The sequence below is a fragment of the Delphinapterus leucas genome, chromosome 3 (assembly GCF_059928025.1).
Source record: "Delphinapterus leucas isolate spDelLeu-1000000601 "Yukka" chromosome 3, BTC_Dleu_Yukka2, whole genome shotgun sequence".
Lineage (NCBI taxonomy): Eukaryota > Metazoa > Chordata > Mammalia > Artiodactyla > Monodontidae > Delphinapterus > Delphinapterus leucas.
Window position 1 is genome coordinate 123,556,758 of NC_143131.1, and position 25,492 is coordinate 123,582,249.

The following is a 25,492-nucleotide window of genomic DNA, read 5'->3' on the forward strand; positions in this document are numbered from 1 at the left end:
CAACAGGGAAGACTTATGGGGATATATGTATATGTAGAGCTGATTCACTTTGTTATAAAGCAGAAACTAACACACCATTGTAAAGCAATTATACTCCAAGAAAGATGTTTAAAAATTTTTTTAAATTAAGAAGTCTAGTAGCAAATGCAAAAGCATAAGAAATTAATATGCTTATAAGAAATTAATATGCTTATCTTGGAAAGTAATGTTTCAGAGGGCAGAAATTATGACTTTTCATTCTGAAAAATCTAAAATAGTGCACTCCTTTCCCCATTTCCAAGAGTAAATACCTGTATCCTACTCTACATAATAAACAAAGCACAGGATTTCCCTTGCAGTCCATTGGTTAAGACTCATTGCTCCCAATGCAGGGGACCGGGGTTCGATCCCTGGTTGGGGAAGATCCCGCAGGCCATGTGGCACAGCCAAAAACATAAATAAATAAAGAAAAATAAAGCACGTTCCCCCGAGAGCTGACTTCTGATTTTTTTTAGTTCAGATTAAGATTCATTTTTCTATTCTCTGATTTGGCCCAAGTGTCCCAAGGCCAAGCTGTGCCTTGCCCCCAGCATCCCTGACTCTGGAAACCCAGTCAGCTCCTCAGAGCACTGCACGTGACAGTCCTGGGTCTACAGCAGCCGTGGTCATAGCAGGCGCCGAGAACCCCAAATCCAGGAGAATTCAATCCATGCCAAACGCTTGCCCTGACCCCTGCATGCTACGCTCTCCAGCGCTTCAATCTCACTCTGGAACTAACAGAGAAGTGTTCCTACTCCCATGACTCTCGAACTGAGGAGCTCATATCCCCAGCGACGGTGAACCAGGGGAATGCAAAATCACAACGTGGAACATCTCCCCGCAGCGTGATGGAAATAACCATAAACACTGTTTCTGTATTAAAATAGTACATGCTTAGGATTAGAATCAAAAGTCATGTGAATTTTTAAGAAGATGAGGATGACAGCAACAATAACAGTCACGATGTTGAGCACTAACATTTATTGACCACTACGGGCAGGTGCTGCTCTAAGCTCTCTGCGTGCACCAACTCATTTGATTCTCACAACAGCCCTCCAAGGTAGGGATATCATCCCCATCATACAGATGAGGACACTGAGGCTTAGAGAAGCGGAATAAATTGTGCCAGGGCATATAATTTTAGTTTCAGAGGTGGTTTCTAACCCCAGAATCTAGTCAGTTACCGTGACACAGGACAGGAGAGACCCTGCACGGGCCTGGAGGAGCCAGGCTGGCTGTGTAATGAAGTAGATCTGTATTTTGGACAATTGAGCCAGATATGGAAAGACAAGAGACTGTGAGGCTGCCTTAGTTCCTGGTTCCTGTCCCTTGGGAGGCCCGATGACTGGTACAGAGATATCCCTGTATTCACTTGCTGTAGTGTTTATCACTTCCAAAGCATAACAAAGACAATGGGTACCATGTTGAAGAGGAAAACCAGTATGCAGTGGTCCTTCTTACTATACTCTAGTGGTGTTTGTGTCCAGGTGCCCATCCCTCTCCCATGCAGCCCATGTGTTTCAGAGGGAAGGGATCCCACCGCCAGCTCTAGGGGCAGATCCTGACTGGTGAGGGCCAGTCAGCCGGTATCAGCCTCTGATCACTCTTACTGGTCCACGAGGTAGCAGGTGATGGAGGCTGATGCAAAGAGATTCAGGGAAAGGCCTTTTCCCTCTTGGTTGGGATGGGTTCTCTCACTCTCACAGGTCTCTTTCCCTCACTAAATGAGGACAAGTATGTGTGCTACCCTAGTTGCTGCTGGCAGCCATGAGCTAAACAAACTTGAAAAAAAAAAATTGGATACACAGGGAAAGGTGGAGCCGAAAGAACAACTATGAAACTGTACCCCACTTGGTTATGAGATAATAGAGCTCCTTACTAAGAGGAAGGACAGCATCATTGCCAGCAGCATAGATTCTGCAGCCAAACCACCTGGGGTTTGAATCTGACTCTGACACTTACTGGCCATCTTAGCTAGTATAAGTTACTTAACTTCTCTAAGCCTCAAGTTGTAAAATGGGCATAATCATAGTTCCAACCTCATAGGGTTGCTATGAGAATTAAATGAATTTATATATATAAACTCATATATACACAAATACATACATATATCAAGCACTTAGAACAGAGGCTGGCACCTAGTAAACATAAATAAGTGATGGCTGGAATCACCTGAGTCAGGGTGTCTGTGATTTGCTGTGGAAGGCGGCCTGATGGGTATAGGAGAAGGGACAGAACTAGTATAGGAGGACGTCTCTGAGGCATGGAGTGCCAAAGCTGGACTCTGGAAAATTTGAGATGAATGCAAAACATCACATCACTCTAGCTTCTGAAAAGGATGTAAACTCCATTCCATACAAACTGCAGAGAAAAAATGTCCAATGAAGTTAATAAAGGAAGAAAGCACATTAGAAATACCCAGCTGTGTGATACACAGACAGAGAAAGACCAAAGGAGCTCTTGCCCAGGAAGGTGCCACAACTGCAGAGACGTCAGCAGAAAGCCAAAACTGGATCTATGTAAAGAGACACAGATCAAGGCTTGGCCGGATTCTACAGGAAACCCATTTCAGGCCATCCCTGCACTGAGCCGACGGGCCACACGCAGGGACAGAATGACATCTGGTTTCCCGTCACACATCCACACCTGCTAACCAACACACAGCTTGAAGGTCTAATTTTAGACTCAGCAGCCGTGACAGCATTTTTTTTTTCTTTAAAAATAGATTGTCCATATTTCCTCTTCTGGGTGCAGTGGATAGCCCTTACTCTCACATTCCCTGCAAAGGAGGGGAATGGAAATAATAATGGGTCCTTTCTTTCATGTCCCCCCAAGATTCCCCACTCATTTAGAATGTCCACCTAAAATGCCATTCTAAATCCATGTCAAGACCTAAGAAAACGTAAGTTTCCCAGAGCCTAAATCACAGCTGTCATTACATCATCCCCTGCTCAGAAACCTTTGTGTGACTGCTTGTTGCCAGAAGAACAAAACCCATTCTCCATAACCTAGAATCCAAAGCAACCCACAGCTTGAGATTCAGTCCATCCTTTAAAAATGTCCATATTCCTGTGTCACCACTTTGCTCAAGGTGGGATCACATATTGGGTAAGTTATTTAACCTTAGCTTCAAAACACCTCAGGTGAAGGATCTAGCTTTGACCTTGACATAATAGGAGTCAATAAACACTGGCCTGCTGTGTCCATCATTAAAAAGAGAGTGTTTTGCAGAGGACAGGAACATAACAAACCAAAGAAAGGAAAAGGTGCAGTTGGTCGAACTTTTTTACAGAGGAATCTGGTAATATGTATCAAAATATAAAATGCACATAACCTTTGAATTGACCCAGAAATCCCACATGTCCCATCGACCTTAAAAGGTCATTGAATAAGTGAGGAAATATGTAATCATAGGGATTTCATCACAGCATTGTTCATAATAGCGAAAAATTCAGAAACAATCTAAATGCCATTAGGATTGGACCAAGAAACTTATGTAAACAGACACTATTGTTAGATGATGAAAACTGCTTATTTTTTCCTTGAATTTAGTGTTTTTTACAAGATATATGTAACATTTTTTTCCAAAATCAGAATGACTATTTAAAAAATAAGTTTTAAAAACACACAATGGAAAAAGGTCCTGCAGGACATTTTCTTGGATTCTCCAGGACAGTTATTATTTTACAAAGAACTGATGAAGGTTTAGTACTGCTTTTCAGACCAGCCGACAGCCCAGGTAGCTGATAAAATGAGGCTAAAATGAGGTATATGAAAGACTTCTGTGCTTTTTGCATAAAATCAGCCAATTCTGTCCTTTTACTACTTCTACAAAAAAAGAAGAAGAAAAGATCTATTCTTTACCCACAACTTTTATAGTTAATCCTAAACATCTATGTTCTATGTGAAGCTCTTGACATGAGAGAGACTAAGAAGAAAAAAGCTAGTGGGTGGTTCAGAGCAAGCCCACCTCAGACGCTAATAAGACTTGGCATTCATACTCACCCAGTGTGCTGCTGGAGCATTCTAGAATTATCACTATAGGACCAAAATTATGGGGAGCAGAAATGATTTGAACAAGTGATGGGGCTTCAGATGGATTTTAGATTTCTGATTTTTAGTTATTTGGGTTTGAGGGCTTTATTTCCCTTAAAATGACAGGTAAATAAAAATCTCAAACCATATAAAACAGAAAAACATACAGTAAATTATCCTCTGAAATCACAGTTCACAGCAATAATCACTATTAACACGTGGTGCTTGTTATAGTTTGCTTTTGTTTGTAAACCTATTTCAAAGGAATTAATCATTTCTCACCCATTATACCGGCAAAAATAAAAAAGTATGTTAATATTAAGTCCTGGCAATATTGTAGGAAATGAGCTTTCATGGGCTGCTGCTGACAGTGTAAATTAACTTATTAATATATTGGTGACAGAATCTATATAAACTTAAAAGATGCATGTCCTGAGAACCAGCCACGTAACTTTCTTTTATCGAGGAATAATTCATATACCATGAAATTCACCCCTTTAAGGTATACAGTTCAGTGGTTTTAGTATTTTCAGAGGTGTACAACCATCAACGCTGCTTCCAGGATATTTTCATCACCCCAAAGAGAAATTCCATACCCATCAGCAGTTCACTCCCTCTTCTCCTGTCCTCCTTGCCCATGGCAACCACTAATCTACTTTCCGTCCCTATGGATCTGCCTGTTACGGACATTTCAAATCAACTGACTCAAACAATATATGGTCTTTTGTAACTGGCTTCTTTCACTGAAAACAGTGTGTTCAAGCTTCATCCACGTTGTAACATGAATCATTACTCCATTTCTTTTTATGGCTGAATAATATTCCATTGTATGGATATACCACATTTGGTTATATATTCATCAGATGAAGGACATGTGGCTTGTTTCCACATTCTGCCTGTTACAAATAATGGGGCTATGAACATTCCTGCAAATTTTTGTGGATTTTTTCAACACAATGTAGAATTGCTGGGTCAAGTGGTAACTCTACATTTAACTGTTTGAGGCACTGAAAAACTGTTTTCCACAGCAGCTGCACCATTTACATTCCCACCAGCAGTGTGCGAGGGTTCCAATTTCTCCACATCCTTTCCAACACTTGTTACTGTGTCTCTTTTTTATTACAGCCATCCTGGCAGGTTTGAAGCGGTATCTCAATGTGGTTTCAATTTGCATTTTCCTAAACACTAAAGATGTTGAGCATCTTTTCATGTACTTATTGGTCATCTGTACACCTTTCTGGATAAATATCTATTCAAATGCCTTGCCCATTTATTAATTGGGTTGTCTTTTTATTACTGAGTTGTAACAGTCCTTTACATATGCTGGATACTAAGCCCTTATCAGTTATACAGTTTGCAAATAGTTTCTCCCATTTGTTGGGCTGTCTTTTCACCTTCCTGACAGTGTCCTTTGAAGCACAGAAGTTTTTCATTTTGATGAAGTCAATTTTACCTATTTTTTTCTTTTGTTGCTTGGGCTTTTGATGTCATATCTAAGAAACTACCACCTTATCCAAGATCACATAGATTTACACCTATGTTTTTTCCTAAGAGTTTTATAGTCTTAACTCTTTCATTTAGTTCTTTGATCCATTTTGAGTTAATTTTGTATTTGGTGTGAGATAGAGGTCCATCTTCGTTCTTTTGAATGTGGATATCCAGTTGTGCCAGCACCATTTGTTGAAAAGAATACTCTTTCCTCATGGAATTATCCTGGCATATAGCTCTTTAAAATCTACCTGAAGTGTTCTGTAGCTTGATTGTGGCAATGGTTACACAACTGTATATGTGTGTGTTTGCCAAAACTCATTGAATTGTACACTAAGAAGAATAAATTTTGTATGTAAATAATAACTCAATAAACCTGACAACTAAAAATTCTCCTTTAACATAATACCGTATGTCAACTATATTTCAATAATAAAATCAATTCTCCTTTAGAGAAACATTCACATATAGAATATACAAGGATCGTATGCTTCACAAATATTACAGTACTGCTTATATAGATAAGAGTAACTAGAAACCATCTGAACATCTGTCCAAAAGGAAAAAAGCTCAATAGGATGTAGTATAATGATAGGATTGAACACTATGCAGCAGTTCAAAGGAATAAGCTAGATTTTACAGACATCAACTGGATAAAGTTTAGAAACATTCTACTAAATGAAAAAGATAGGTGCACAATGATTTACACAGAATGAAAGCATGTGTGTAAAAAAGAAAATCAAAACCATACTATACAGGTTCCACGAGTATCTGAAGGAAGAATACTCAATACACTGATAACACTCACTGCCTCTGGAGAAGGCAAAAAGGCACCAAATTGGATAAGACAGTCAGAAAGGAGTTGAACTGTCATTTTTCCCCCAAAGGGAAATCTATTTACTGATTACTTGTGTGATTAAAAATTAATAGTATATAATTTATGTGAGTTGTAAGAGGTTATAAGTATGGAATCATAGCTTTTTAATATGCATGCTCATTTGTGCTTCCCCACACCCAACCTACATGCACACACACACACACACACACACACACACACACAGAGGTGATCTTACCAATTTGGATTTTCTATACTTTCCCGGAAGACAGACTCTTCCTTCATGGATGCATATTGTGTCCACGTAAGGCAGTGACTCCTTATAGCCATGTTCCTTTCCTGAGGATTGAACCATGATTCCTCTTCTAACTGGACATTAGGTACCTTTAAAATGTTCACCTGTCCAAAAGACAGAAGATGGTTTTCTGAATTTAGGAGGAACAAGCTACATAAGGACTGTGTCCAGAGTTGCTTTTAGTCTTAGGGAATTAAGGGGACAAGTGATCCTGATATATGGATGATGGCTCACCAGTGGCTGTAAGTCCTTGATAATCAAACATACTATGACCTTACTAAATGCTGGTAAAGACATGCAAATGGCCCAGGATTTACACAGCCTGTATAGTCCCTGGCCTGATTTCCCTAACTGCTAAACACTAAGCAAAGTATCAGCCTCCTTCGTGTCTCCTCTAGGGCTGGTTACGGCCTTCTTAAATTGACGGATTCTAATTGGGCCCACTTATGGGCTCACATGCAGGACAGTATCAGATAAAATATTTTCTTCATTTTAAACTCTGCCCAATATCTAGAAATGTATGCTTTCCTAGGTGGAGGAAACATGCAAAGCTACAAAGGCAGAATTGTACAAGTCAGGGTGTTCTTAAATTATTTAAGAATGGAGATACAAGACAAAGTTGAATGCCTTTTTAAATAATAGATGCAAAGCATGTATACAGGGCAAAGGCAGGGTACACACTCTGGGGAAAAAGCCAGCAATAATTTGCTGCACATACTGCAACATATTATTATCTGGAAAATAAAAGAAAGTTCATTTTCATTGTCATATCAGCCTTCTTTCCACTAAAGAAAGCAACAGAGTCTTAATCCATGATAAGAAAGTGATGGAAGCTGCCATGTTTTCTACATACAGCACAGCAAAGCAATTTGCAAGCTAACCGGCAGGAGCCCCGCTGGGTTTTATATCACACACAGGATCACTTCCAGGTTGAAAAGACGGAGACATTTTTAAAAGTACGCAGCAAGACACTCTCCTCTATTTCCTAATGATTCTAAAAGGACTCTTGTCAATAATCCCTCTACGGTTAAAGCAATGTGATTAAAAATTTCACTCACCTTTTTCCAACAATCACCAGAGTGCTCAAGGATTTCAAAGAGAGAAAACAATCTGCTATCATGAAGATTTCATCATCAACACCATTACTTTACAGAAACACATACAAAAAGACTTACAGAGGGTGCCGAAAACACTATACTCTCAAAACCATTCTTACTGACAGTAAAATGGAAACTGAAGCTTTTCTCTTCCTTACTGAGGGTTACACTTAATACTTACCATCTGCCCACTTCTGATCATTCTTACCTAAGAGTCATATCTAACCATGGACAGATTAGAAAAGATGGCCACTTCATGCAAAATGTCCAAAGTATCTTTTAAAATAATTGTTGCCCATCTCTATGTACACTAAGAGCCCTCCACAAAAGAGACAAAACAGACAGGAAAAAAACTCTCTCTGGTAGCACCTGTCAAAACTGAGGTTGGACAGGAGACAGGTTTCTTCCTTAGAAGGGCTCTGAGGTAGGAGAACTGGGGAAGTTCTAACACTCCTTCACATCAGAAAATGCTATCTCTTTCCATGACTATTTGGGAAACGCCCAACGTTACACCAAATCTGATTAAATTTTGAAATGAATTTACCTTCCTTAAAATTTCTGGAACCACATTTTGACAGACTGCAATCCTCTTTCTATAGATGATCCCTGTTGACACATCTAGAAACAGAAAATTTGTACACTCAAAAAAGAACTGACGGAAATGTATTCTTGTTTTAATGTCAATAAAACTTTTAATGTCAATCTCAATTTTCTATATGTAGAATTCCCAGAGAAAATATTTAACTCAAAACCCAGCATCCCTGACCACCTTTCTGGGCCAAATCCCTCCAAATATCTGTGAGCAAGGAATAAGGATAAAATAGCTAGCCACTCACACTGCACATTCTAAATTCAAGGACGAAAGAATCGTAAATCGTTCACTGCTCAGGACTATCAATGTCAACACTCCAATGGCCGTGGCCAATGAGCTCCCTGCTCAGCTCCAATGAAGAGAATGTTTTAACAAAACGATGGAGAATCTGATTCTGCCACCTTCTGCACCAAACATGTTTTCAAGCACAGGTTTCTGGCTACAAATTTAAACTTTTTTTTTTTTACATCTTTATTGGAGTATAATTGCTTTACAATGGTGTGTTAGTTTCTGCTTTATAACAAAGTGAATCAGTTATACATATACATATGTTCCCATATCTCTTCCCTCTTGCGTCTCCCTCCCTCCCACCCTCCCTATCCCACCCCTCCAGGTGGTCACAAAGCACCGAGCTGATCTCCCTGAGCTATGTGGCTGCTTCCCACTAGCTATCTATTTTACGTTTGGTAGTGTATATATGTCCATGCTTCTCTCTCGCTTTGTCACAGCTTACCCTTCCCGCTCCCTATATCCTCAAGTCCATTCTCTAGTAGGTCTGTGTCTTTATTCCTGTCTTATCCCTAGGTTCTTCATGACATTTTTTTTTCTTAAATTCCATATATATGTGTTAGCATATGGTATTTGTCTTTCTCTTTCTGACTTACTTCACTCTGTATGACAGACTCTAGGTCCATCCACCTCACTACAAATAACTCAATTTCGTTTCTTTTTATGGCTGAGTAATATTCCATTGTATATATGTGCCACATCTTCTTTATCCATTCATCCGATGATGGACACTTAGGTTGTTTCCATCTCCGGGTTACTGTAAATAAAGCTGCAATGAACATTTGGTACATGACTCTTTTTGAATAAATCTCTTATTAATTATATTGGGCATACTCTTCTCTCGTAGGGGAGCAGACCCCCTGTGGCTGGAACTATTCTGTTTTGGAAAGAAGTTTACAGAATAGCACTAGGGACATAAAAAAAAAACACAATAAATGTGAGTTGAGAAAAAAAGGAAACCAAATCAGAGAAAAATATAAACTCTGAAGTGTTGTCTTTTGCTCTGTGAATTACTGTGACTCAGCATGTTCCTACAGTTTCTCAGAGCTCTGGCTATAACAGCCCTGAACCTTGGTGCAAACACCCTAAGTGCCCAGAAGTTGTTGGTAGGGTGAGAAATGGGTTCACCTCCTCTGCCTACTGGCATGCCTTTGGCCATCTCATCCAATGTCTGCAGTACACGTAGTGAAAATGGATGAGCCACTCCCAGAGGCAAAGATGCCCCTGTCAGTGGTAGAAATTACAATTAACCACTTAGAAATATGCACATTGTTCTATCATTTGATCTTCTCAACAACCTAAAGGCAGTTTGTTATTATTTTGCCATTTAACAGATGAAGAAATAGAGCCTCCAAGAAGTTAGTTCATGTAGATAGTAACAAAATCAGGACCTGAAATCAGACTTTTCTAATGCCATATAAAACCTTTCTCCTACGAGTGCAGGTACCTGAGAAAACGGCTTTTAATCATATTTACAGAGTTATGGAAGTGCAGGAAATACCCTCGCAAAGACCGTTCTCTCTTCACCAAACAGAGAGAATGGCTCAGGGTCACGAAATGAACATCTCATACGTTTTCTCAGAAGGTTCAAGAGCGTGGGAGGCCGAGCCTGGGTGTCTTCAAAGGTTTACACATTGATGATGTGCATCATTATAGCTTCCTTCACTGCCAGCTCGCGAGTTCAAACACTGACAGTGAAAACGCTTCTACCGGAGATGTAAATGACAGAGAACAGGAAAGACTCCTACACTCCAGTCCAAGGATCAGTAAACATCTTCTGTAAAGCGCCAGATGGTAAATATTAATATTTTAGGTTTTGTGGGCCATACAGTCTCTGTTACCACAACTCTATTGTTGTGATAAGGAAGTAAGCACAGATAATACATAAACAAATGGGCATAGCTGTGTGCCAGTAAAACTTTATTTACAACAACAGGCAACACAAGCATAATTTGTCAAGCCCTACTCTAGTCAATACTGAGCCATATTGTTAAGCAGTTTTGATTCCATAATCCAATCATTTTACAGTCACATCTCATATACATGCTATTAGTCATATCTATTTTGCCATCTATAAAAGGATATACGAATATATCAAGAGATAGCCATGTGACCTCACTGTTCTGAGGATTAAGTTAATAAAAGTAAGAGTGCCTGGCACACATTAAGTGTTCAAAAATGTAAACTGTCACAGCTGTCATCAATTCTTAATGGAGAAAGTGACAAGAGCATAAGGCAAGCCTTCTACTGCTGGAAATGCCAGGTGCTCTTTTCTATCAGTCGCCTCGAATACAGAACTATACCTGTTAATATACCTGTTTAAAATATAACAGGCCAGGGCTTCCCTGGTGGCGCAGTGGTTGAGAGTCCGCCTGCCAATGCAGGGGACACGGGTTCATGCCCCGGTCCAGGAAGATCCCACATGCCGCGGAGCGGCTGGGCCCGTGAGCCATGGCCGCTGAGCCTGCGCGTCCGGAGCCTGTGATCCGCAACGGGAGAGGCCACAACAGCAAGAGGCCCGTGTACCGCAAAAAAATATATATATATGTAACAGGCCACACACACACACACAAAGACACACATCTTTACACAGATCAGTACCACTTACCTTTTTTTTCCTCCACAGTTTTTACAGAGATGACATTTTTATCCATGGGGTTTGGATACTAAATGAAAACACATAAAGAAAAATTACCATTCTTTTTTTTACCAAAGTGAATTACTTCACAGTAACCAGTTATTTGCAGAAACAGTAAATATTATCCAAGCAATCTCTAAGGCCAGTTTTCAATCAAGAGTCTTAATTTTACTACTTTGGAATAGGTAAGTAGATGCTGTCATCAACTGGACCTGTATGAAATCAGGAGAAACCTTCTTTGGAGTCAACCCAGCTCTGGATGGAGAGGGGGAGGTTAGGTTAAGCTAATTAATAAATAATACTATTAATATTGAACCAGCCTTACATAAATCAAGCGTGTTCTTTGTACGAGGCACTGTGTTGAATGCTTTACTTGCATGATCTTTTCTAAAATCAGCCTCTCTGTTGTGATTGGGACATGGGATATCATTATCCCATCTTTCAGAAACTAAATGGAAACTAAATAAAATCAGAAAGCTTTGGGTCACCCAGCTGGTTAGTGGTAGAGCCACAAAATTAAATCAGGCCTAGTATCAATACATAGTGAATTCCTTCACTATTGTCCTGTACTATTGCCTGGTGGCTGGGTCAGCATCACAGGAGTATAATCACAGGAGTCTATGCCAGGTGCTCAATAGTTTACTTATGTATATATGTGTATGGCTGAGTCACTTTGCTGTACAGAAGAAACTGGCACAGCCCTGTAAATCAACTATATTTCAATAAAGAAAAAAATACAAAAAAAGTTTATTTATTGATTAAATTCCCCTGAAACACAATTTCATGTTAATAAAAAGCTGACAGGGCTTCCCTGGTGGCACAGTGGTTAAGAATCCGCCTGCCAGGGCTTTCCCGGTGGCGCAGTGGTTAGGAATCCTCCTGCCAATGCAGGGGACACGGGTTCAAGCCCTCGTTCAGGAAGATCCCACATGCTGCAGAGCAGCTAGGCCCGTGCGCCACAACTACCGAGCCTGCACTCTAGAGCCCGCGCGCCTAGAGCCGGTGCTCCGCAACAAGAGAGGCCACCGCAATGAGAGGCCCACGCACGGCAATGACAAGTAGCCCCCGCTCACTGCAACTAAAAAGAAAGCCTGCACGCAGCAACGAAGACCCAATGCAGCCAAAAATAAATTAATTAATTAATAAGAAAGGAAAAAAGAAAACAATCCGCCTGCCAATGCAGGGGACGTGGGTTTGAGCCCTGGTCCGGGAAGATCCCACATGCCACGGAGCAACTAAGCCCATGCGCCACAACTACTGAGCCCGCATGCCTAGAGCCTGTCCTCCGCAACAAGAGAAGCCACCGCAGTGAGAAGCCCGCGCGTGCACCACAACGAAGAGTAGCCCCTGCTCGCCACAACTAGAAAGGTTGCGTGCAGCAACGAAGACCCAACACAGCCAAAAATAAATTTATGAAAAAAAAAACTGATAATAGCTACCATTTTTGTCCTAGGCAGTTTAATATATTATTTCAGTTTAATTCTCAAAACTATTCCATGAGTTACATTCTGGGTTTGTTTTTTTTTTCCCTTTCACTTGTGAGAAATTAAGCTTGGATAAACTTAGTCATTTGCTCAAAATCCCCCAGCTAATGAGCATCAAGACTGTAATTTAGCCACAGATACTTTCTTTTGCCTTCAAGGCCTGCCCACCTAACCTACCCTCAAACACCTCAGTCACTCAAACCCCACCCTTTGCACTGCTCAGATGCAAAAAGAGACTCAGACAGTAGAAGTCCTCAAAGCCAGAGGACAAGCAGGCTGCTGACCAGGCCTGCTGAGCGCCTGTCAGGCTCTATTCCCAGAGGTTTACTGCTTCATCATGCGATCTAATATGAAAGGAAAATCACAGGGAAGTCTTACCCAAAACACCGTAAGGTGCTGAGGGGGAGATGAGAGCAGCGAACAGGCTCGGGGGGCGGGGGGGGGGGGGCAAGGGACAGGGCCCTCCACTTGGTAAGCTTGAGCTTTAAGTCTTCTGAACCCAGGAAATGGTCTACAAAACTCAGTGAGCAGGGCTCTTCCCCACCCCACGGCAGCTCTGTGTCTGCATGCATCAGTTTGTATAAGAGGTTGACTGACTGATTTTTCAGGGAAAAGGATCCATCACTTTTACATATTGTTACAGATATCTGTGGCCCCAAAAGACCTGGGATAAGAACACAGACTCTGCAAGAGCAGGAAGTCTGTATCTCCACCAGCCAGCTCAGCGTCTGGCACAGAGCAGGCACTCAATGAATATTTGCCGAATGAATGAACAATCTGGAAGACAAACCTTGCTGACCTCCGGGACCAATGTGGAAACTAAACCTTACTCCCTTCGAGGACCAGGGGAACCAATCTATGAAGGGAGCAGTGGGCTCAGTCCTTGGCATCCTCAACACCACATCACACCCCATGCCGTAAACTCTGCCAGTCACACTCCCATCCGGGCAGCTGCAATCTTGATAACAAATCAACAACTTGCCTTTTTGTTTGTTTGTTTGTCTGTGGCCACACGCTCGGCTTTTAGGATCTTAGTTCCCTGACCAGGGATCAAACCCAGGCCCCGGCAGTGAAAGCACCAAGTCCTAACCACTGGACTGCCAAGGAATTTCCCAGCATGGCTGTTTAAATATTTATGTATTCATTCATTCATGTTTGCTCCAGAAAAAAATGCTCAAAATTACAATGCTTGTTTTCTTGAAGTTTAACCTTCAGTATTTTTTTAAGGATAATGTCCATCACAGGGGGTCAGGTTTAGCTGTTCTGTCCCTCAGCGAGGGGGCTTCACTGACACAACACCCTTGAAGTGAGGGAGACATCTGAGACTCACACAGATGCCTTTAATTCTTATTGTGTGTGTGTGTGTATAGAAATCAGAACTTTTATACTAAGGTAAAATGAGAGTATGAGAATATTGCCTCTACTACAGTTCTATTTTACTCATTTTATTATATTCATCAATACATCCTGACTGACTGAATATTATAAATACACTGTAAGCTGTAGGAAGATGACTGAACTAAATTATGAAAGAGGTTGGAAACATAATCACCAGAGAAGGCTAATGATAAAAAGTTCCCAAGTTCTGATTACTTCACAAAGTTATCAGTGAAATTCCTAAAGATTATAAACTCAAATGCTTTACTCACGCTTTTATATAACTTTAATATCTGCTTATTAGGGTGAAGGGTATTGATTTAAATAATAGTGACGCTATTCTTCACTTAACAGTTTTCCGACTACCTAGGCACTGTTCCAGGCACTAGGAACAGAGTAATGAAACAAACAAAATTGTAGCCTCTTAGAGAGTTTACACGTTAGTCAGAAAAACAAAAAATAAAATATATAAGGCGAAAATAAATCAGACTAAGGGATAACAGGGGCTTGGGAAATCATGAAGAGGAGCCATTGTAAAATACTTAAGGGTTACTCATTAGACAATTCTTGCAAATTACAAAGTAAAATGGAAGTTGCCTCAGCCAAACACAAGAAATCCTAAGCTATTCACTCTAGTAAACTCATTTGCAAGATTCAAGGCATTTTCCTATGCAACTACTTTTGGAGTTGAAGAGACGTGAGCCTCGAGTCTCCTTCCATACGAGAATGGAAAAAGAAATCAGAGGTTTATTTACAATAGCTAAATACCATGACATGAAAGGCATATATTTTAACTTCTTTTAAAATAAAGATTTATTGTGCTGAGGCGCCCCCTACCTGGCATTACTCAAAATTTTCTGACACCATATTGCGGTAACTTGAATATTCATGATTGAATTCACAAAAATGTATCTGAAGTCAGCTAATACGGGGTCGAGAGAGGGAGGGCTGCTCAGAGAGGGTCACCACCAGGAATGCCAATTGGGAAGACAGGAAGCAGGTAACCAGGTTTTTCTGGACACCTGTACAAACACAGTGTGACAGTGGAAAGGGTTAAGCTAGATCAGGATCAAGCCCATCAAAGACTTAATTGCACATCTACTTTGCTCGTGCAGAGTGCCGTATTAGAGGTCACCATATGTATTATCTCATTTTGTCCTCCTCAAAATGAGTAAATCTCTTAACAAGTGTTAAGATAAGGAGTCTCCATGTTAAAAACATAATGGCATAAGACCTGCACACGAGCAGGGCAACCCTGGGATCTTCCGGTCCCCGCTCCACACTAGTGGCTTTCATGGAAGCAAAGTGGACTCATGACCCAAATATCTACCAAAAACCCTTGCCATCCTTGGACCTCAATCAGTGGACCACAAACTGCAGTGGCTAATAATTACTGCACAGGGCTCTGCACATTTGCCATACTTTCTGGGTGACACAAGGGATTTTTCAAGGTATATTTGAGTTCATTCTGAATTTACTTATAATTTTTACATTCTTCACAGAATGTATAAACTAATCCCTTCCCTTTCCCCAAGACATAAATGTGTTGCAAATATCACTGCTTATATTATATGTATGTAACAGTCTAACAAGAGTAAAACATAGACTCTCCTACACTGTCATATACCTTGCTTTCATGTGTTTTACATATTAAAAGGCAAGAGGGGGAATCAATCAACGCTGTAGGAAGAGTAAGACGCGGAGATCGCCTTCCTCCCCACGGATACACCAGAAATACATCTACACGTGGAACAACTCCTACAGAACACCTACTGAAGGCTGGCAGAAGACCTCAGACCTCCCAAAAGGCAAGAAACTCCCCACGTACCTGGGTAGGGCAAAAGAAAAAAAGAAAAAACAGAGACAAAAGAATAAGGACGGCACCTGCGCCAGTGGGAGGGAGCTGTGAAGGAGGAAAAGTTTCCACACACTAGGAAGCCCCTCCGCGGGCGGAGACTGCGGGAGGCGGAGGGGGGGGCTTCGGGACCGAGGAGTAGTGCACAGCGACGGGTGCGGAGGGCAAAGCGGGGAGATTCCCGCACAGAGGATCGGTGCCGACCGGCACTCACCAGCCCGAGAGGCTTGTCTGCTCACCCGCCGGGGCGGGCGGGGCTGCGAGCTGAAGCTCGGGTTTCGGTTTTGGACGGAGCGCAGGGAGAGGACTGGGGTTGGCGGCTTGAACATAGCCTGAAGGGGTTAGTGCACCACGACTAGCCGGGAGGGAGTTCGGGGAAAAGCCTGCACCTGCCGAAGAGGCAAGAGACTTTTTCTTCCCTCTTTGTTTCCTGGTGCGCGAGGAGAGGGGTTTAAGAGCGCTGCTTAAAGGAACTCCAGAGACGGGCGCGAGCCGCGGCTAAAAGCGCGAACCCCAGAGACGGGCGCGAGCCGCGGCAAAAAGCGCGAACCCCAGAGACCGGCGCGAGCCGTGGCTAAAAGCGCGGACCCCAGAGACGGGCGCGAGCCGCGGCAAAAAGCGCGAACCCCAGAGACGGGCGCGAGCCGCGGCTGAAAGCGCGGACCCCAGAGACGGGCGGGAGACGTTAAGGCTGCTGCTGCCGCCACCAAGGGGCCTGTGTGCGAGCACAGGTCACTCTCCACACCCCTCTTCTGCGGAGCCTGTGCAGCCCGCCACTGCCAGGTTCCCGGGAACCAGGGACAACTTCCCCGGGAGAACGCACGGCGGGCCTCAGGCTGGTGCAACGTCACGCCGGCCTCTGCCGCAACGTCACGCCGCCTCTGACGCCGCAGGCCCGCCCCGCACGCAGTGCCCCTCCTTCCCCCCCCCACCCCCGGCCTGAGTGAGCCTGAGCCCCCGAATCAGCGGCTCCTTTAACCCCGTCCTGTCTGAGCAAAAAACAGACGCCCTCCAGCGACCTACACGCAGAGGCAGGGCCAAATCCAAAGCTGAGCTCCTGTGAGCTGTGAGAACAAAGAAGAGAAAGGGAAATCTTTCCCAGCAGCCTCAGAAGCAGAGGATTAAAGCTCCACAATCAACTTGATATACCCTGCATCTGTGGAATACCTGAATAGACAAGGAATGATCCCAAATTGAAGAGGTGGAATTTAGGAGCGAGATCTATGATTTTTTTCCCTTCTCCTCTTTTTGTGAATGTGTACGTGTATGCTTATGTGTGACATCTTGTCTGTATACTCTTGCTTCCACCATTTGTCCTAGGGCTCTATCCGTCCATGGTTTTTAAAAAAAAAAAAATTTTTTTTCTCAATAATTAATTTTAATTGTAATAACTTTATTATACTTTACCGTCGTTCCTTCTTTCTTTCTTTCTTTCCGTCCTTCCCTCCTTTAGACAACGAATCACCCCAAATTGAGGAGGTGGTCTCTGAGAGCAAGATTTATGATTTTTCCCCCTTTACCTCTTTTTGTGAAGGTGTATGTGTATGCTTCTGTATAAGATTTTCTCTGTATAGCTTTGCTTCCAACATTTGTCCTAAGGTTCTATCCGTCCCTCTTTTTTTTTTTTTTTCTAAATATTTTTTAATTCAATAACTATATTATACTTTATTTTATTTTTACTGTATCTTCTTTCTTTCTGTCTTTTTTCCTTCTTTCCCTCCTTCCTTCCTTCCTTCCTTCCTCCCTCCCTCCCTCCTTTCTTTCCTTCTTTGCTTCTTTCTTCCTTCCTTCCTTTCCTCCTTTCCTTCTTTCTTTCCTCATACTTCTACTAATTCTCTCTACTTTTTCTCCCTTTTATTCTGAGCCGTGTGGATGAAAGGCTCTTGGTGCTCCAGCCAGGAGTCAGGGCTCTGCCTCTGAGGTAGGAGAGCCAACTTCAGGACACTGGTCAACAAGAGACCTCCCAGCTCCACATAATATTAAACGGTGGAAATCTCCCAGTGACCTCCATCTTAACACCAGCACCCAGCTTCACTCAACGACCAGCAAGCCACAGTGCTAGACAACCTATGCCAAACAACTAGCAAAACAGGAACACAACCCCACCCATTAGCAGAGAGGCTGCCTAAAATCATAATAAGGCCACAGACACCCCAAAACACACCACCAGACGTGAACCTGCCCACTAGAGAGACAAGATCCAGCCTCATCCACCACAACACAGGCACTAGTCCCCTCCACCAGGAAGCCTACACAACCCACTGAAACAACCTTAGCCACTGGAGACAGACATCAAAAACAACGGGAACTACGAACGTGCAGCCTGCAAAAAGGAGACCCCAAACACAGTAAGATAAGCAAAATGAGAAGACAGAAAAACACACAGCAGATGAAGGAGCAAGATAAAAATGCACCAGACCTAACAAATGAAGAGGAAATAGGCAGTCTACCTGAAAAAGAATTCAGAATAATGATAGTAAGGATGATCCGAAATCTTGGAAGTAGAATGGACAAAATGCAAGAAGCAGTTAACAAGGACCTAGAAGAAATAAAGATGAAACAAGCAATGATGAACAACGCAATAAATGAAATTAAAAGTACTCTAGATGGGATCAATAACAGAATAACTGAGGCAGAAGAACGGATAAGTGACCTGGAAGATAAAATAGTGGAAATAACTACTGCAGAGCAGAATAAAGAAAAAAGAATGAAAAGAACTGAGGACAGTCTCAGAGACCTCTGGGACAACATTAAACGCACCAACATTCGAATTATAGGGGTTCCAGAAGAGGAAGAGAAAAAGAAAGGGACTGAGAAAATATTTGAAGAGATTATAGTTGAAAACTTCCCTAATATGGGAAAGGAAATAGTTAATCAAGTCCAGGAAGCACAGAGAGTCCCATACAGGATAAATACAAGGAGAAATACGCCAAGACACATATTAATCAAACTGTCAAAAATTAAATACAAAGAAAGCATATTAAAAGCAGCAAGGGAAAAACAGCAAATAACACACAAGGGAATCCCCATAAGGTTAACAGCTGATCTCTCAGCAGAAACCCTACAAGCCAGAAGGGAGTGGCAGGACATACTGAAAGTGATGAAGGAGAAAAACCTGCAACCAAGGCTACTCTACCCAGCAAGGATCTCATTCAGATTTGATGGAGAAATTAAAACCTTTACAGACAAGCAAAAGCTGAGAGAGTTTAGCACCACCAAACCAGCTTTACAGCAAATGCTAAAGGAACTTCTCTAGACAAGGAACACAAGAGAAGGAAAAGACCTATAATAACGAACCCAAAACAATATAGAAAATGGGAATAGGAACATACATATCGATAATTACCTTAAATGTAAATGGACTAAATGCTCCCACCAAAAGACACAGATTGGCTGAATGGATACAAAAACAAGACCCTTATATATGCTGTCTACAAGAGACCCACTTCAGACCTAGAGACACATACAGACTGAAAATAAGGGGATGGAAAAAGATATTCCATGCAAATGGAAACCAAAAGAAAGCTGGAGTAGCAATTCTCATATCAGACAAAATAGACTTTAAAATAAGGACTATTACAAGAGACAAAGAAGGACACTACATAATGATAAAGGGATCGATCCAAGAAGAAGATATAACAATTGTAAATATTTATGCACCCAACATAGGAGCACCTCAATACATAAGGCAAATACTAACAGCCATAAAAGGGGAGATTGACAGTAACACATTCATAGTAGGGGACTTTAACACCCCACTTTCACCCATGGACAGATCATCCAAAATGAAAATAAATAAGGAAACACAAGCTTTAAATGATACATTAAACAAGATGGACTTAATTGATATTTATAGGACACTCCATCCAAAAACAACAGAATACACATTTTTCTCAAGTGCTCATGGAACATTCTCCAGGATAGACCATATCTTGGGTCACAAATCAAGCCTTGGTAAATTTAAGAAAATTGAAATTGTATCAAGTATCTTTTCTGACCACAACGCCATGAGACTAGATATCAATTACAGGAAAAGATCTGTAAAAAATACAAACACATGGAAGCTAAACAATACACTACTTAATAATGAAGTGATCACTGAAGAAATCAAAGAGGAAATAAAAAAATACCTAGAAACAAATGACAATGGAGACACAACGACCCAAAACCTATGGGATGCAGCAAAAGCAGTTCTAAGGGGGAAGTGTATAGCAATACAAGCCCACCTTAAGAAGCAGGAAACATCTCGAATAAACAACCTAACCTTGCACCTCAAGCAATTAGAGAAAGAAGAACAAAAAAACCCCAAAGCTAGCAGAAGGAAAGAAATCATAAAAATCAGATCAGAAATAAATGAAAAAGAAATGAAGGAAACGATAGCAAAGATCAATAAAACTAAAAGCTGGTTCTTTGAGAAGATAAACAAAATAGATAAACCACTAGCCAGACTCATCAAGAAAAAAAGGGAGAAGACTCAAATCAATAGAATTAGAAATGAAAAAGGAGAAGTAACAACTGACACTGCAGAAATAAAAAAAAATCATAAGAGATTACTACAAGCAACTCTATGCCAATAAAATGGACAATCTGGAAGAAATGGACAAATTCTTAGAAATGCACAACCTGCCAAGACTGAATCAGGAAGAAATAGAAAATATGAACAGACCAATCACAAGCACTGAAATTGAAACTGTCATTAAAAATCTTCCCACAAACAAAAGCCCAGGACCAGATGGCTTCACAGGTGAATTCTATCAAACGTTTAGAGAAGAGCTAACACCTATCCTTCTCAAACTCTTCCAAAATATAGCAGAGGGAGGAACACTCCCAAATTCCTTCTACGAGGCCACCATCACCTTGATACCAAAACCAGACAAGGATGTCACAAAGAAAGAAAACTACAGGCCAATATCACTGATGAACATAGATGCAAAAATCCTCAACAAAATACTAGCAAACAGAATCCAACAGCACATTAAAAGGATCATACACCATGATCAAGTGGGGTTTATTCCAGGAATGCAAGGATTCTTCAATATACGCAAATCTATCAATGTGATAAACCATATTAACAAATTGAAAGAGAAAAACCATATGATCATCTCAATAGATGCAGAGAAAGCTTTTGACAAAATTCAACACCCATTTATGCTAAAAACCCTGCAGAAAGTAGGCATAGAGGGAACTTTCCTCAACATAATAAAGGCCATATATGACAAGCCCACAGCAAACATCATCCTCAATGGTGAAAAACTGAAAGCATTTCCACTAAGATCAGGAACAAGACAAGGTTGCCCACTCTCACCACTCTTATTCAACATAGTTTTGGAAGTTTTAGCCACAGCAATCAGAGAAGAAAAGGAAATAAAAGGAATCCAAATTGGAAAAGAAGAAGTAAAGCTGTCACTGTTTGCAGATGACATGATACTATACATAGAGAATCCTAAAGATGCTACCAGAAAACTACTAGAGCTAATCAATGAATTTGGTAAAGTAGCAGGATACAAAGTTAATGCACAGAAATCTCTGGCATTCCTATATACTAATGATGAAAAATCTGAAAGTGAAATCAAGAAAACACTCCCATTTACCATTGCAACAAAAAGAATAAAATATCTAGGAATAAACCTACCTAAGGAGACGAAAGACCTGTATGCAGAAAATTATAAGACACTGATGAAAGAAATTAAAGATGATACAAATAGATGGAGAGATATACCATGTTCTTGGATGGGAAGAATCAACATTGTGAAAATGACTCTACTACCCAAAGCAATCTACAGATTCAATGCAATCCCTATCAAACTACCACTGGCATTTTTCACAGAACTAGAACAAAAAATTTCACAATTTGTATGGAAACACAAAAGACCCCGAATAGCCAAAGCAATCTTGAGAACGAAAAAAGGAGCTGGAGGAATCAGGCTCCCTGACTTCAGACTATACTACAAAGCTACAGTAATCAAGACAGTATGGTACTGGCACAAAAACAGAAATATAGATCAATGGAACAGGATAGAAAGCCCAGCGATAAACCCACGCACATATGGACACCTTATCTTTGATAAAGGTGGCAGGAATGTACAGTGGAGAAAGGACAGCCTCTTCAATAAATGGTGCTGGGAAAACTGGACAGGTACATGTAAAAGTATGAGATTAGATCACTCCCTAACACCATACACAAAAATAAGCTCAAAATGGATTAAAGACCTAAATGTAAGGCCAGAAACTATCAAACTCTTAGAGGAAAACATAGGCAGAACACTCTATGACATAAATCACAGCAAGATCCTTTCTGACCCACCTCCTAGAGTAATGGAAATAAAAACAAAAATAAACAAATGGGACCTAATGAAACTTCAAAGCTTTTGCACAGCAAAGGAAACCATAATCAAGACCAAAAGACAACCCTCAGAATGGGAGAAAATATTTGCAAATGAAGCAACTGACTAAGGTTTAATCTCCAAAATTTACAAGCAGCTCATGCAGCTCAATAACAAAAAAACAAACAACCCAATCCAAAAATGGGCAGAAGACCTAAATAGACATTTCTCCAAAGAAGATATACAGAATGCCAACAAACACATGAAAGAATGCTCAACATCATTAATCATTAGAGAAATGCAAATCAAAACTACAATGAGATATCATCTCACACCAGTCAGAATGGCCATCATCAAAAAATCTAGAAACAATAAATGCTGGAGAGGGTGTGGAGAAAAGGGAACACTCTTGCACTGCTGGTGGGAATGTGAATTGGTTCAGCCACTATGGAGAACAGTATGGAGGTTCCTTAAAAAACTACAAATAGAATTACCATATGACCCAGCAATCCCACTACTGGGCATATACCCTGAGGAAACCAAAACTCAAAAAGAGTCATGTACCAAAATGTTCATTGCAGCTCTATTTACAATAGCCCGGAGATGGAAACAACCTAAGCGCCCATCATCGGATGAATGGATAAAGAAGATGTGGCACATATATACAATGGAATATTACTCAGCCATAAAAAGAAACGAAATTGAGCTATTTGTAATGAGGTGGATAGACCTAGAGTCTGTCATACAGAGTGAAGTAAGTCAGAAAGAAAAAGACAAATACCGTATGCTAACGCATATATATGGAATTTAAGGGGAAAAAAAAATGTCATGAAGAACCTAGGGGTAAGACAGGAATAAAGACGCAGACCTACTGGAGAACGGACTTGAGGATATGGGGAGGGGGAAGGGTGAGCTTTGACAGGGTGAGAGAGAGTCATGGACATATACACACTAACAAACGTAGTAAGGTAGATAGCTAGGGGGAAGCAGCCGCAAGGCACAGGGATATTAGCTCGGTGCTTTGTGACAGCCTGGAGGGGTGGGATAGGGAGAGTGGGAGGGAGGGAGACGCAAGAGGGAAGACATATGGGAACATATGTATATGTATAACTGATTCACTTTGTTATAAAGCAGAAACTAACACACAATTGTAAAGCAATTATACCCCAATAAAGGTGTTTAAAAAAAAAAAAAAAAAAAAAAAAAAAAAAAAAAAAAAGGCAAGAGGCAAAAAATTTCAAAATAATGGGTAAAAAACAAAATACACATTAAAACAAATACATAGCTATGAAGAGTGAGAGGTCAAGAAATAGAGTCCATCTAACTACAGGAATAACATTCAGTATATTTCTGGGAGTAGGTCCATGAAGATAGGGTATATTTACGTTTCTTATTTACAGGGGGAAAATATAATAAGCTTTCATAAAGCCGACTCTTAAGAGAGTAAGGAGTTATTAACATATCAACTTTCCAGGACTTCGGTGGTCCAGTGGTTAAGACTCCAAACTCCCTATGCAGGGGGCCAGGGTTCGATCCCTGGTCAGGGAACTAGATCCCACATGCATGCCGCAACTACGACCTCATGCAGCCAAATAAATAAATAATTAATATTTTTAAAAACAGAAAGGGGCTTCCCTTGTGGCGCAGTGGTTGAGAGTCCGCCTGCCGATGCAGGGGACACGGGTTCCTGCCCCGGTCTGGGAAGATCCCACATGCCGCGGAGCGGCTGGGCCCGTGAGCCATGGCCGCTGAGCCTGCTCCGCAACGGGAGAGACCACAACAGTGAGAGGCCCGCGTACCACAAAAAAAAAAAAAAAAAGAAAAGAAAAGAAAGACACAACTTTCCAAAAAGCTCAGAAGTCTATGCCTGCCTTTTATAATACTCCCACCAAAAAAGTCAACGACCTCCAAAGAAGCCATTGTTTACGAACTTCCAACTGGCATTATCCAAGAGAGCACGAGGAAGCAGTTAAGCTGATATATCTGTATTAGTCCTTCAAAGAAGGCCAGGGAGACCTAAAGTAAGTCTGGTATATTAACATATCAGTTTTATAAGCATTAAGGGAATCTCTGCTACCCAGGCTGATGCCAAACATGTACACACAAAGGGATGGAGCTGTTGAAAAGAGATATGGCATCTAACTACACAAAGAAATCACTGCGAGCTGTGCCAAATTCCCTTTATGAGCTACATACTATTGTCTATCTTAAAAGAAAAGCAAAGTTGACTTTATACCAAGACCAAATGATTAGTCAAAATGTCAAAGACTAAACACATTTAAGTCAACAGACATTTTGAATGGCTGTTCGTTGGCCTTCGCAGTAGGAGGATGAAGTAGAAGAAACAAAGGACAAGGAGGCAAGATGTGCAGACTGTGATGCTGCCATCTGTGAAGCCCGGGTGGAAGACCACCAGATGATCCTCAAAGGCCCTTCTGGTGGGACAAGTTATGATTCTAAACAAAGGCCAACCAACATCACTTCACGCTCATTCATACCAAAATGTCCCAATAATTGGCAATGACATAATGAAGTTTATTAAAAAGAATCATTCATACAATTGTGACACCAAGGAAAATCCTCTTCCCTAAACATTAAATGCAGCACTATTTACAATAGCCAAGACATGGAACCAACCTAAATGTCCAACGACAGATGAATGGACAAAGATGTGGCACATATATACAATGGAATATTAGCCATAAAAAGAAAGGAAACTGAGTTATTTGTAGTGAGATGGATGGACCTAGAGTCTGTCATACAGAGTGAAGTAAATCAGGAAGAGAAAAACAAATACTGTAATGCTAACACATATATATGGAATCTTAAAAAAAAAATAAATAAATGATACTGATGAACCTAGTGGCAGGGCAGGAATAAAGACGTAGACATAGAGAATGGACTTGAGGACACGGGGGCAGGGAGGGGGAAGCTGGGGTAAAGTGAGAGTACCATGGACATATGTACACTACTGAACGTAAAATAGCTAGTGGGAAGCAGCAGCACAGCTCAGGGAGATCAGCTCGGTGCTTTGCGATGACCTAGAGGGGTGGGACAGGGAGGATGGGAGGGAGGCTCAAGAAGGAGGGCATTTGGGGACATATGTATGCGTATGGCTGATTCACTTTGGTGTGCAACACAAACTAACACAGTATTGTAAAACAATT

At 41.2% G+C, this 25,492-nt stretch overlaps 1 protein-coding gene across 6 annotated transcripts in view; it reads right to left on the reverse strand.

The window, feature by feature from the left end:
- PRELID2 (PRELI domain containing 2) overlaps nt 1-25,492 on the reverse strand; it is a 99,956-nt gene that overhangs the window by 66,760 nt on the left and 7,704 nt on the right. For all 6 annotated transcript variants that reach the window (XR_016392787.1, XR_016392785.1, XR_016392786.1 and 3 more), the window contains 3 exons: nt 11,257-11,314; nt 8,313-8,386; nt 6,615-6,775 (listed from right to left, as the gene is read on the reverse strand). Coding sequence is in view for 2 of the 6 variants with exons in the window: in XM_022590002.3 (XP_022445710.1) it covers nt 6,615-6,775; nt 8,313-8,386; nt 11,257-11,314 (293 nt within the window). In the remaining 4 variants the exon portion in view is untranslated. The remainder of the gene's footprint in view (nt 1-6,614; nt 6,776-8,312; nt 8,387-11,256; nt 11,315-25,492) is intronic.